Source organism: Petaurus breviceps, unplaced genomic scaffold (genome assembly GCF_028583685.1).
Source record: "Petaurus breviceps papuanus isolate PSGF00001 unplaced genomic scaffold, PetGlider_PUasm1.0 186, whole genome shotgun sequence".
Classification (NCBI taxonomy): domain Eukaryota; kingdom Metazoa; phylum Chordata; class Mammalia; order Diprotodontia; family Petauridae; genus Petaurus; species Petaurus breviceps.
The window spans coordinates 13,867,143-13,880,677 of NW_027185798.1; the positions used below are offsets into that span (position 1 = coordinate 13,867,143).

The 13,535-nt window shown below is 42.2% G+C and overlaps 2 protein-coding genes across 2 annotated transcripts in view; one reads left to right on the forward strand and one right to left on the reverse strand.

The window, feature by feature from the left end:
- Positions 1-178: 178 nt before the first annotated feature.
- Positions 179-13,535, reverse strand: part of CALN1 (calneuron 1) — a 501,720-nt gene continuing 488,363 nt past the window's right edge. Inside the window, exon 7 of the mRNA XM_069089548.1 lies at positions 179-2,760. Coding sequence (XP_068945649.1) covers positions 2,633-2,760 — 128 coding nt within the window. The 3' untranslated portion in view covers positions 179-2,632. The remainder of the gene's footprint in view (positions 2,761-13,535) is intronic.
- Positions 5,284-5,772, forward strand: LOC138162403 (ubiquitin-ribosomal protein eS31 fusion protein-like). The gene has a single exon (XM_069089549.1). The coding sequence runs from the start codon at positions 5,285-5,287 to the stop codon at positions 5,759-5,761; it is 477 nt and encodes a 158-aa protein (XP_068945650.1). The 5' UTR covers position 5,284; the 3' UTR covers positions 5,762-5,772.

Here is a 13,535-nt window from a genome sequence, read left to right on the forward strand (position 1 = left end):
TCCTCCCATGTAAAAGGAAGGGTTCATAGTAGGTGATATTAGCAATCCTTTCTAGCTCTGAGGAATCCCTGAATTGAAATTCAAGTTAGTACAGAGCTTTCTTCCACCACCCCAGCCTCCATCTCAAAGGCTAAGGCAGGTACCATTCACTCTGAACCTCTGCCTGCAGACATGGGGGAGCACTGGTCACCAGACACTTGTTTCCTTAGAGTGGCTGCCATTGGATGCATAGAATCAAGGTGATGTCATTTGGTGTTGGGGGTCAATGACCTTGGGTCATGAGTCACTTAGTCTCTCTGGGTTTTCATTCTCAACTGTGAAGTGAGGGGGTTAGATTTCACGGCTGCTAAAGCTGGGATGCTATGCATCTCAGAATGTTAGAACTGAATTCCCCTAGCTATGCTGGCAGGAAAATGGGTCCAGAGAGGGAATGTGACTTAGCTGACATCACACAGGAAATCATAAGTAAAATTGTCAACAAGCTCCTAAGCTCTGACTCCATGGGGCTTTCAGAAGGGGATTCCCTGATCCCTGGACCACCCATCTGTGAGTCCCAGAGGTTTACATCTGCCTCCTGGTCTACTTCCACTGTCATTCACAGGGAAGGTTTTTTTGTTTTTGTTTTAACACTCTTATACCTGCATAGTGTGAAGATTCTCACTCTCCTATGGCAGGAAGATTCCACAGCTGAGTTGACCCATCTTATGCACAGACAATTAACTGTGGTGACTGGGGAGGAGGAGGGGTGAAAGTTTGGAGTGAGGACAGATTGCAGGGTAGGGTGTCTTGGGATGGAGGGAGGAGAGGGAAGGAAGGGTCCTGTCTAGAGATATTTGTAAAGACAACTCCAAGAAGATAAACCTATCGAGGTGAGTGTTTGGGTACCTCAAAACAGGAAGGAAAGAAAGGTAACAAAGCAAGAGAAAGCTTTTGGATTTAGGATGTAGATGAGAATGCACCCAGAAAAACCCCATGACAGAATTTAATGAAGTATTTCTGAGCTCCCAACCGAGCTTGGAAAAGTACAATGAGAAATGTTACAGAGCAATGTTACAGCTGATGAGAATTCACTAATCAGACTATGCAAAACGAGAATTAATTGTAATGGACTGATACGGCACCTTGGAAAAGAGACTAAATTACAGTTTTTAAGATTGCATTGAAAACAGGTCATTTTGTTCCCCTCTTTACCACCACCACCACCACCACCATCACCACCATGCATGCAAAAGTAAATTACCTGTCTTGTTTGCTAAGCTCATTAAAATCTCTTCCGTGAAAATGAGTCAATCGCAGAATCTGAATGTCAGGAGATGTTATGTAAAATATAGTAGTTTGATCTTTCCATCTCAGTCACTTTGGCTTAAAATGTTCAGTTGGGCTGATTTTACCCTGAGCCCACACACTGATGGAACCTGACAGGGAAGGGGGAAGAATGACTGACGGAGAAAAGGGAAGATGTTCCTCCAGGAGAGTGTCACCTACAGAGGAGATCTGGCAGAAAGATTTGCTCATTCTTTATCTCTATCACCAAAGATAACACATAGTTGGAGGGCTTAAAACATTCCATCCCCACCTGCCCCAGTAAAAACAAGAATAACAACAATAATAATATTATAATAAGAATTGCATTGCTAAGGGATTGATTTGTAGCAGAAACAAAAAATTTAGAATGGACAATGGCACAGTTGGGCACGTACATAAGGAAGCCAAATATATCTATATATTTATACATATACACATATATTTCCTTTTTTTTTCTTTCTCTCTCTAATGGCTGCACAGGAGGCAAGTTTGGGAAAAAGGCTCTATGCAGATTCCAAGATGCTGGTGCATAAAAGGAGCTTCCCCTATCTGCGCTGGGGACAGAAAGAAAACTGCAAATGGAGACCCAAAGCCTTCCTCCCCAGCCTTCAATTCTGCCAACAAAAGTCCCGTGTCCAAGGCAGTTAAAAAAAAAAAAAAGTAGGAATAGCACGCAAACACACACGCACACCGGTGAGGTGTGGTACCACTTGAAAACTATGACCCTGTACAATGGCTTTGCCCTCACGCCACAGGCGCTCCATTGGGGGTGAACGGAGGAAGCTGAGGGGGATGAAATGGTGGCCTTCTTTGCAGATACATCAAAGTCAGCTTCTGTGGAGCCAAAATAGGCCCGCCCCCAAGGAAGAGTCTGCTGTTGGCCAAGCTTTGGGTTGGATGTATGGAGTTGGCCAGTAGTAACTGCAGCTGGTGCTCAGTCTCTGATCTCTCTCTCTCTCACTTTCCGACTCCCAGCATAGACCACCACACGTCGGTCCCAGATGGAAATGAAGCTTCTCCTCAGAGTTCTATTGATGGCTGAAGCAAGAATTCAGAACTCCCCGGGTTTTTATTTTATTTTTTTTAATTTTATTGCATTAGGAAACAAAACTATTAAAGCATTGAAGACAGCCCTTTGGTGTCCCTGACAAGAAGATGGAGCTGGTTCTCAAGACGGGTCGTCCTGCCGGCCTCGGGTTCCCTTTGCCGAAAGCGTCTTGTTGTCCACCTCGTTCCCTTTCCGGTTTCATGGAGGAAAAAAGTCTGCCCACCGGGCATGCACATGCATGGCGAGTTTGGTTCACAGTGTCGGGTGAAGGACTACTTACTACTCCATGCCGCTGCGGAGGATCTGATTGGCCGCGATCAACATGACACTGATAATGAAGGCCATGGCAAAGGCGCATATTAAGCTCTTCCGGACACAGGTCTGTCGATTCTGCTTTTGGGAATGCACTGGGAGAGGGAGAGGAGGAGGGGAACAAGGAGGATGTGGAGAAAGGAGAGAGAAGCGAGAGAAAGGGCAGAGTGAGAAAGGATGCAGTACCCTCTGGATCCCGTTTCCATGTGCATTCAAACAACATTTAGTAAATGCCTGCTATGTAGGAGGCACTAGGCTGTGCATGTGGGACATGAAATCAAAAAGAAAAGAAAAGAGACAGTCCTTGCCTTCAGAGGGATTATATTCATCTATGGTAAAGGTTCTTAACCTGGAGACTGTAAATGTATATTTTTTAAGTATTTTGATAAGTGGATTTCAATATATTTTCAATATATGTTATATATTTAATATATTTCTATATTATATTTAATATTTATATATTAGATGGATAGATATTATATAAATATATTTTAAAATATGCTAAAGAGTTTTCACCAGACTACCAAAGGGGTCCACGACAGAAAAAAGGCTAAGAACACCTGTCTAGAGTGATCCTCCTGCATGACCCTGAGGGAATCCTTCAACCAACCTGTGCCTGTACTTCTGCATTTATTTCTGTGATAGACACTAAGTGATTTGTCTTTTGTTGAAATTGTTTTTGTATCCATTCATCTAGCCTGCTTGCCTTTTTTCTTCCTTCCTTCTTTCCTTCCTTCCTTCCTTCCCTCTCTCCCTCCCTTCCTCTCTTCCTTCCTTCCTTCCTCCCTCCCTCCCTTCCTTCCTTCCTTCCTTCCTTCCTTCCTTTCTTCCTTCCTTCCTTCCTTCATTCCTTCCTTCCTCCCTTCCCTCCTTCTCTCCTATTTCCTTCCTTCCTACCCAACCCCATGTTACTGGATGTTTCTTAATTTACAGGGTGTGGAGGCAGCACGGTCTAGTAGAGAGAATCTTGGACTTGGAGTTCAGGAAGGTCCAAGTTCAAATCATGCTTCAGACCTTCACTCTAACTCTGTGACCCTGGGCAAGTCACTTAATTGCTCTCAGCTTCTATTTCCTCACTTTTGAAGTGAAAATAATAATAGCACATCCCTCACAGGTGAGGATCAGAGGAGAGAATATGTGTAAAGCCCTTTGTACACTTTGAAGGGTGATGTAAGAGTAGTGAGCATCTTTGTAGCACCTTATGGTTTGCTAAGTACGCACGTTCTCCCATTTGGTCCTCACAACACCTTTGGAGAGGGTGCTTTTATTATCCCCATTTTTCAGATAAGGAAACCAATACACACAGAAGTCCAGTGACTTGCCCAAGTTCACAAGGCTGGCTAGTGAATATCTCAGGAAAGACTGGAAATCGGGTCTTCCTGCTTCCAAGTCCACCATGCCATCCATGGAGTAACTATTATTTGTGCCTAGAAAGGACCTTAAAGATGATTAATTTTACAGAGGAAGAAATTAAAGCCCACAGAGATCAATACAATTTATTAGGCACCTACTGTATACCAGGCACTACTAACCTTGAGAGATACAAAAACAAACCAAGGAAAACGAAAGGCAAAGCCCTTGCTGCGAAGAATCTTACACTAGATCAGAGGAGATAGTGTGAATATATGTATGTATGTACATACTTATGTATATGTGTGTGCACATGTAGATGTGTAACTTGATCAAGGTGATTCAAAGAGGAAGTTCCAAAGCTAGGATTTAAACCCAGATCTTCTGACTCAAAGTTCAGTGTTCTTCACATAATATCAATGGGGGAAGGGGGAATACAATATAGGTATAATGTGTACTTTCCAGTCCAATTGGAAGGGGGACTATCTGAGGAAATTGAGATTTATAGCCAAAAAACAACACAAGAAAAATAAACAATGACATATGGGCAAATGTGAAAATTGTGTGAGACTGCATCTGAGGTAGGGATTCTTAACCTGGGAACCCATGAATTTTTCTAAAAATACTTCTGATATCTGTATTTTGATATAACTAGTTTCTTTTGTTGTGTTATGTATTTCATTTTCTGCATTCAAAAGCACAATTCTGAGAATGGGTCCATAAGTTTCACCAAACTGCCAAAGGCATCCAAAGGTGCAGAGAAGGTTAGGAATTCCTGCTCTAATGGCCACTGGAGATCAGGAAAGGGAAAGATCACCCCAGGAAGGGCTGGATTAGCCAGGGAAGGCTACATTGAAGAGGGGGCTTCTCATCTGGGTTTCCAAAGGCAGAAGGATTTAGATGGGTAGAGAGGAGTGAGTAAAGAAGATAGAGGAAGGAAGAAAGGAGACAGGAAGAGCAAAGTCATTGTGGTTGACTGGGGGTGACTAGGAAACAGGAAGGAGGCTGAGTTCAATGAAACGGAGGGCTCTTATCTGTGAGTGCCATGGAATGCCAAGATGAAAGGGGATACCCAGTCCAACTTGCACCCAAACCAGAATATTATTTATAGCCCCACCTGCACCCCAACAAGTGGTTATCCAGCCTTTGCTCAAAGGTCTGAAGCAAGATCCCCTCATAATGTAGACCATTCCACTATTGGACAGCTCTTGATGTTAAGAATTTTTTCTAGCTCTTTCGGATCTGCCATCACCGGGTGGACCTGCCACGATGCAGATTTTCGTGAAGACTTTGACAGGGAAGACCATCACCCTTGAGGTTGAACTGTCCGATACTATTGAAAATGTCAAGGCCAAGATACAAGATAAGGAAGGTATTCCACCTGATCAACAAAGATTGATTTTTGCGGGCAAGCAACTGGAAGATAGACATACTTTGTCTTACTACAACATTCAGAAGGGATCTACCCTTCATCTTGTTCTGAGGATTTGTGGTGGTGCCAAGAAGAGAAAGAAGAAGTCTTACACCACTCCCAAAAAGAACAAGCATAAGAGAAAGCTTGCTGTTCTGAAGTACTATAAGGTTGATGAGAATGGCAAGATTAGCCGCCTTCCACGAGAGTGCCCTTCTGATGAATGTGGTGCTGGAGTCTTTATGGCTAGCCATTTTGACAGACATTATTTTGGCAAGTGTTGTCTAACCTACTGCTTCAACAAGCCAGAAGACAAGTCAATGTATATGTGTTAATTTAAAAAGTCAACTATTTAAAAAATAATAATTTTTTCTAGTCATCAATCTTATATTGTCCTTTTGATAACATTTATTCTTCATATCTACTGACCCTTTAGGCTTAATAGGGCTTAAAACATGACATGGATTTCTTCCACATGATAATTTTTTAAAGACTTGAACACAGTGTGTACTCTAAGCTTTCTCTTCTCCAGTTTAAACATTCCCATTTCCTTCAACTGATTCCCATGTGGCACAAATTTAAGACCCTTCCTCACCCTGCTTGCCTTTCTCTGGATACCTTCTAGTTTACCAAGTCCTTCCTTAAAATGTTGCACCCAAAACCAAACTCAATACTTCAATAATTCAATACTGGGCTTTGATCTTAGCTTTGTCACTATCTAAGTGACCTTGGGCAAGTAACTTGACTTACTTAAACTAATGGACATTGGCTTCCTCCTCTGAAAATGTGATGGTTGGAGTAGAAAATTTTTTGAAACTAAACTTTTTTGTTTTTTGTTATATATTTCACAACCATCAGAAAACATTCCAATATTCAAAGAATAATAAAAACAAGATTAGTTAGAAAATTATGAACTCCTAGTTTTTTGTTTTTAAATATATATTACACTTAACATATTATTAACAAAATTGCCCTATTTGTTTTTGTGTCCTTTTCTGAACTGAATAGACAATTGTAAAAAGATCTTTTATCTCTGGCATTCTAAGAATCCTTTATCTCCACATTCATCCTACTTTAAAAAAATTCAGTCTTGAAAGAAAGAAAAGACAAGATTTCAGAGTCAGAGAGAGAGGGGGCCTGTGACTTTCCTTTCATGGCATGAGGGCCTTCATCTTTAAACACGCTTCCTCTTCAATGCAAAATGATCAAACTCGTTCCCCCACCCCATCTTTCTGACTGCTCTTCCCCATGCCCCCTGCTCTCCTGGCCACTTGCAGGGTTAATGGAATATAAGATCCTCCCTGTCCATTATTAGGCCTACATGACCACATGTCCCCTTTTTCCCTTGGAACAGGGGCCATTTCTCAAGTCTAAAGCTACACAGGTATTTCAATCACAGATTTATATTTGCCCTGGGGGAGGAGCTTGCTTGAAGGAAGGCTTTCACACCTTTTGATACTGAGCCAGTTAGGCACTGAGTCAAGTGAGTTGTGATGCCTTCTGGCTCTGAGTCTTTTAGTGAAAACTGCATATACTTGGAAGTTGGTATTATACTTTGGGGCTCACTCATAGGAAGAATGTTTCTTTGTGATTTGACCACATGAGATTCTGGGAAGCCAATTGTTAAGGAGCTCCCTGGCTTTGTGAACCCAGATGTTGGTGCTCCCTGGTCTGGTGATTTAAATTCTTCTATTATTCTGTTTAGACAGTTAGAGCCCTGTCTATTGGATTCTTTCTTGCATGCTCACTTCTCTCTACTTATATATCTTTCTGATTGTTTAATTAAAGTAAGATTATTAACCCTTTTGAAGGTGTCTTTCCTTTAGAAAAGCAGATCAAAGAACCTGTGCTAGCAGCCCTTCTGTGTGCTGTTGTTACTGGTCTTACACCTCCATAGCAGCTGCAAATATCATTAGCTATCATTAATGATACACCAGTGAGAGCAGCAAAGTTACCATACTATGCTCCCCCAAGGTCAATGGCAGATTACTTACCTTCCTGTCCTCTCTCTCCAAGGTCAGCTGTGGACATAGACTGCCTGCCTGCCATTTGTTTTCCATTTCCCACCTACTGTGAACATATTTATAGCTACATACACAGACACATGTGTATAGCTATACATATGTATGCACATATAAGTGTATATACATATATATAGAAATGATTATGTTGACAGCATATACACACATATATACCTTCATATTCAGAGCTCACTTGGTTGACATAAATTCTGTAAGCTAACCAATCTCTCTTCTTGTAATGGCTTGTATAACAAGCCTGACCTTTGAAGCAACAAGGTGTCTCAGTGAATGGAACACTGCACCTGAAGTCAGAAAGACCTAAGTTCAAATCTGGCCTTAGACACTTACAAGCTGTGTGACCCAGGGCAAGTCACTTAATCTCTGTTTGTCTTAATCCACTGGAGAAGGAAACAGCAACCACTTCAGTATGATTGCCAAGAAAACCCCATGGACAGCATTGACTGCTATAGTACACGGGGTCATGGAGAGTTGGACACAACTGAATGACAGCTTGACCTTTACCTTTACTAGATAGACAGATATAGATTTATATGTACACACATATATACATATGTACATGTATCTATATATGCACATATAAATACATATATAAATACCTATATATATATGATTTATATAATTGCATGTGAACCATAATTTTTATTTTTGCTTTTTGGAGGGAAATTGGGGTTAAGTGACTTGCCCAAGGTCACATGGCTATGGCGGGGGGGGTTAAGTGTCTGAGGCCAGACTTGAACTCAGGTCCTCCTGACTCTAGGGCCAGTGTTCTATTCACTGCGCCACCTAGCCGCCCCCTGAACCACAATTATTTTTACCATGACGAGACCAAAGTCAGGAGAAATGACAAGAAACAAAAATTGGGGAATGGCTCAGGTTTGGCAGGTCAGTCAAGAAAGTTCAAATCTCATGTTCAGGTAGAACAACCATCATAGAAGTCATTCCAAAAACAGCCCTAAGTGACTAATTTCCTTTTGACCCAAGTGGTTGATTGAAGAAGTGATCAGTCTGAGAGGAGGAGAGTGAGAAGAGAAGCAAGTGGAGAGAAATCTCCTACTTGAAAGAGACTGAAAAAGCCAGGTTACAGTCCACAAGATCTTGTTCTGGGGATGCTTGTGGCTGCTTTTATAGAAAAAAATTATTCTGAGCTCAGGAAGAGGGGAAAGATCAGATCACCTCATGGAGGTGAGCTTGGCTTCATTTCTGGTAAAGAAGGAACCATTAAAGTCATAATTCAGCATTTTTGCACAGAGGATAAGTGCCATCTATTTTCTCTGAGGTGTGCCTGCCAAGCAGGCCCTCTTTTGAGGTTTTGAGAAAAAGGAAGGAGGATAAGCTCATCTCAACGCACCATTTAGTAGCTTCTTATTATGACTGATTTTACTGAAGCTGTAAGAGTCCTGAGGAGACAACTAAAGAAATCCCTTCATTTTCAGATAAGGAAATTGAGGTCTGTAGAAATTGATTGACTTGATCAAGATCACACAGGTAGTAATTGTCAGAACAAGGATTTGAACCCAGGCTTTCTGACCCCAAATCCAATGATCTCCCCATAGAACCCCATTGCCTCCGGGCATCCTGGGAGAAAGCCCAGATCATCCCTTCCTAGTTGTACCAGGAAATTCATAGTTGAGTTTCCTGTTGGGAACTCTAGTCTGAATGGGAACTATTTGTTGGTCCAAGTTACTTGATGAGAACTGTCATGATATCAAATATTAAGTGAAATTGGATTCCTGTTACTGACCATAAAATGTGTAGATGTCCTCATAAGCAAAAGTAGGAATAGCTTTGATTAGCTAAGTCCTTAATTTAAACACAAGGAACTTAGTTGATAATATAAATCATACTTAAATTTAGTGGTTCTTAACCTGGGACATGTGAACTTAAAATATATTTTGATAACTGTTTTTCCATAAGATTGATTTCCTTCTAATCACATATATTTTGTTTCATGCATTTAAAAACCTTATTCTGAAGAGGGCCACAAGTTTCCCCAGCCTGCCACAGGGGTCCAGGCACACAAAAATAGACTAAAATCTCTTCTAAGTGATGCCTTGGCTAATAGCCTCTCTGTCTATCCATATTAACCTAAGCTCTGTTGATGGACATGTCTTTATCTCTCTTAGCCTCAGTTTCCTCATTTGTAAAATAGGTCCAATACATCATGCTCCTGTGCATAGAATGTTGAGGTGAGGATTTCAGATTTACTGCCTACTATGTGTGAAACTGGGTAAGTCACCTTTGTTCTCTCTTGGCCTCAATAGTCACAGAACCAGCCTCTCTGCAGTGGATGGTGGCAGTGATGTCCTTTTCATTTCAGTGTCATCATTGAGGCTTAAATGCCCAAGGTGCCCAGCAGGAGCATCACTTAAGAGTGCCAGGCCCCAAGGTGGGCACCCTGGGGTCAGGCTGATGCAGCTCAAGTCATGACAGGTGTCTTTCAAGCCTGCAGGATAGGAGCTGGGGCTAGGGCTGCAAAGCCCTTTGCTTCACTCCCTCTTTCTTTCCTTCTTCCCTCTCCACTTTTCTTCCTTCTCTCCTTTCCTTCCTTCATCTCTGCCTTTCTTCTTCCTTTCCTCATTCTCTCTTTTCCTTTCTTCATTTCTACTTGTCTTCCTCCTTCTTTTCTTCATCCTCTCTTCTTCTTCTTCCCTCTCCACCTGTATTCCCTTCCTCATTCTTTCCTTTTCTTCCTTCATCTATACTTGTCTTCCTTCTTCTCTTCCTCAAGATCCTTTCCTTCCTTCAATTCTATTTATGTTCTTTCTTCCCTTCCTCATTCTTTCCTTTTCTTCCTCCCTCTCCAATTGTCTTTCTTCCTCCTTTCTTCATTTTCTTCTTTCCTCCCTTCTTAAGATCATAGATGTAAAGCTGGAAGGGACCTCAAAGGCCATCTAATAAAATCCCTTTATTTTAGAGATGAGGAACCTGAGGCCCAGAAAGTCTAAATCATTTCCTCAAGTCTATCCCCTTCCTTCCTTTCTGCCCAATTTTATCATCTTCTTTGGATGGGACAGAAGAAAGAGTGCTAGATTCAGAGGACCTGGCTTCATACCCTATTTGTGTGACCTTGGACAAGTCACCTCGCCTCAGTTTCCTTATCTGTGCAAAAGAGTTGGACTGGATGGTTTCTGAGGATCCTTCCAGCCCAAGATCTTGAACCCTACAATCCACACAAATACATACTGCTCCTGTTTTGAGTCTGAGTGACTCATAAGCATTGATTTGGATATTGTTTTAAAGAAAAAAATTATGTTGCTGTCCAATGTTCTAAAAGAAGGAAGAGGTGACTGGTGGAAAGTTGAGCTTGGTCATGAGGACCAGGAATCTCTCTGTCTTGAGAAAAGACATAAATAGTATGAGACTGGAGGAGGGGGATCATTTGGGGAATAAATGAGTCTCTTCCTCTTTTTTTGGTCGATGTGACAGAGAATGATGGATGAGTGCCTAGAATCTGCATCACATCATGAATTACGTGGTAAGTAAATCAGTGGCCAGCTTGATCAGTCTCAATGTACAACCTAATTTTGCATAAAGATACCTACTAAAGAGCAGTTGGAGGACAGGTGGCCAACAGGGCAGCCGGTCTGCGGGATTCCACAGACCTGAGCCAGGGGGACCAGATGACAGAATCACAAATCAGTCTCTGAGAGGAAATGAGAGGATGCACGTTGCAAAAGAAAATGGCTTCTGACTGAGAAGGTGCTTTGGTGAAAAGAACACGGCAAACTCAGGGTCAAACGAGTCAGCTTCAAGAGAAGTCTTAGCTCAGGCACTGATAAGCTCAGTGAACTTGGACATCATCTCATTGAGCCAAAGGCTCTTCATCTGTGAAAGGGGAACACTGGTACTCAGACTCTTTATACACCCAGATGGTAGGGAGGGTTTTGTAAATGATAAAACACTATGGAAGTGTGGGCAGCTAGGTGGTGCCATAGTGCTTAGAGCACAGGGCCTGAAGTCAGGAAGACATATTTCTGAGCTCAAATCCAGCCTCAAACACTTACTAGTTGTGTGACTCTGGGTAAGTCACTTAACTCCATTTGCCTCAGTTTGCTTATTTGTAAAATGAGTTGGTGTAATGGGAATGCAAATTTGGAAGATCTTCCCTGCCCCTAGGCTAAAGTGCACCAGAAGCCTGGGGAGGGAGGTTTGTTTTTTCAGTAGATACTTTTTGATTGACCAGTGGGTCCAAAAGGTTGTTACATTCTCTGAGCCAGGAGAAGGCTATATAAGCCCTGATGTGTAGCTTTGTTTTGGGACTCACTTTGAGAAGTGTTCTGTGATTTGATCTGAATTCTGGGAAGCCATTGTTGAGAGTCCCCCGGCTTTGAAAAACCCAGATGTGGAAACCCAGATGTTGACTGGGTATGGATGTAATGGCTGGACAGTTTGGAAAGCTGTCTACTTGATCTGTTTCTGTCTTGATAATTCTGCCTGTATGCTTTGAAGTTCGGGGTGCTGACCTATTCCCCCTGAACAAGGTAAACGATATATGGTCTGACTGATTAAAGTAAGCTTGTTAACCCATTTTGAGTTGCTTTCCTTTATCAAAGCAGATCCAAGAACCTGTATTGCTAGCAGCCACCCTGGGAACGCTGGGGTGCTTGCTGCTACAGTTGGATGAAAAGAAAACAGCAAACCACTCCAATATCTTTGCCAAGAAAACCCCCCAAGCTATCATGAAGAGTTGAGCATGACTAAAACAATGACTGAACAACAAGATGGAAGTATGTGCATTGTCCCAGCCTTGGTGGCACATGCCTGTAATCTCTATTATCAAAGAGGTTGAGGCTGGTGGAATTCTTGACCTCAGAGCTCTGAGCTACAGTGGGGTAAGATGATCAGGGGACATCACTAAGTCTGACACCAATGCGGTGAACACCCAGAGTTGGGCAGGAGGTTGGGGAGTGGGGATGCCATTCACTAAGGAAAAAGGAACTAGCCCAGGTCAGAAATGGAATGGGTCAAAGCCGCCATGATGTTCAGTAGTGGGACTGAGCTCATAAGAAGCCAGTGCGTTTTCAGCCTGAGTGAGAAAACAATCCAATCTCAAAAGAAGGGAAAAAAGCTAGAAAGAAAGAAACGTTATTGTCATTAATGCTCATGGGGCATTCATGTGGTCACTGGCCCATTCTGCTCTCAATTGCTTCTCATTCCTCTTTTATATATGAGGAATTATCATCAATACAGTACAAATAACCCGAGTGAAAGAATTGCCTCAAAATGATAAACTCTCTGCTATTAATAATAATAAATGAGAAGCACTGTGATGCAGTGAATAGAATGCCAGCCTCAGAGTCAGGAAGACCTGAGCTCATATTCTGCCTTTGACACAGTGTGGGACAGTGGAAAAGACACTAGTCTTGGAACCAATGGACATGGGTTCAAATCCTGCCTTTGCTACTTTCATAGCCTTGGATAAATTCTAATTCTAAGGAGTTTGGTCCAATCTCTCTGGGCCTTATTAATGGCCTCTAAGGCCCCTCTGAGTCTTAATTCTATGATTCCCTTTGCCCTTAATGTCTATTCTGTGGTTGTATCTAACAGTGCTGGGCCTTGCCCTGATGCTGTATACTAGGGACCTTTCCACATGGACTTTTCCCTTTGCCCTGCAGTTGAACTCCTAGTATGTCCTGTCTTCCTCTCTGAGAACAGGGTGCCTTAATTTTCCCTTCCTATTCTTAGCTTGGAGCACTGTGCCTGATGCCTAGTAAGTGATTGATCAATGCTCTTCCAATATCTATTCCATCCCATGACCTTGGGTCCATGAGCAAAGCCCTTCTTCACTTCTCAGCACTGTGGGTAATTCTAGAAGGCTGCACAGAAGGGGTCCAAATCTATATCTGGTAGAGGGAGCTCCTCACCAGGGGTTTTCTTGAGCCAATGAAATCACAGGCCTGGCCCAATAGAACAGTTCTAATAATGTGACTATCTGACATTTACATGGCACCTTTAGGTTTGAAAAGCTTTTCACATACATTATTTCATTTGGCCTTCATAGAAATCCTGGTAGGGAACTATCCCAGGTAGTATTTTTCCATTTTATAGATGAGCAAACAGTGTGGGG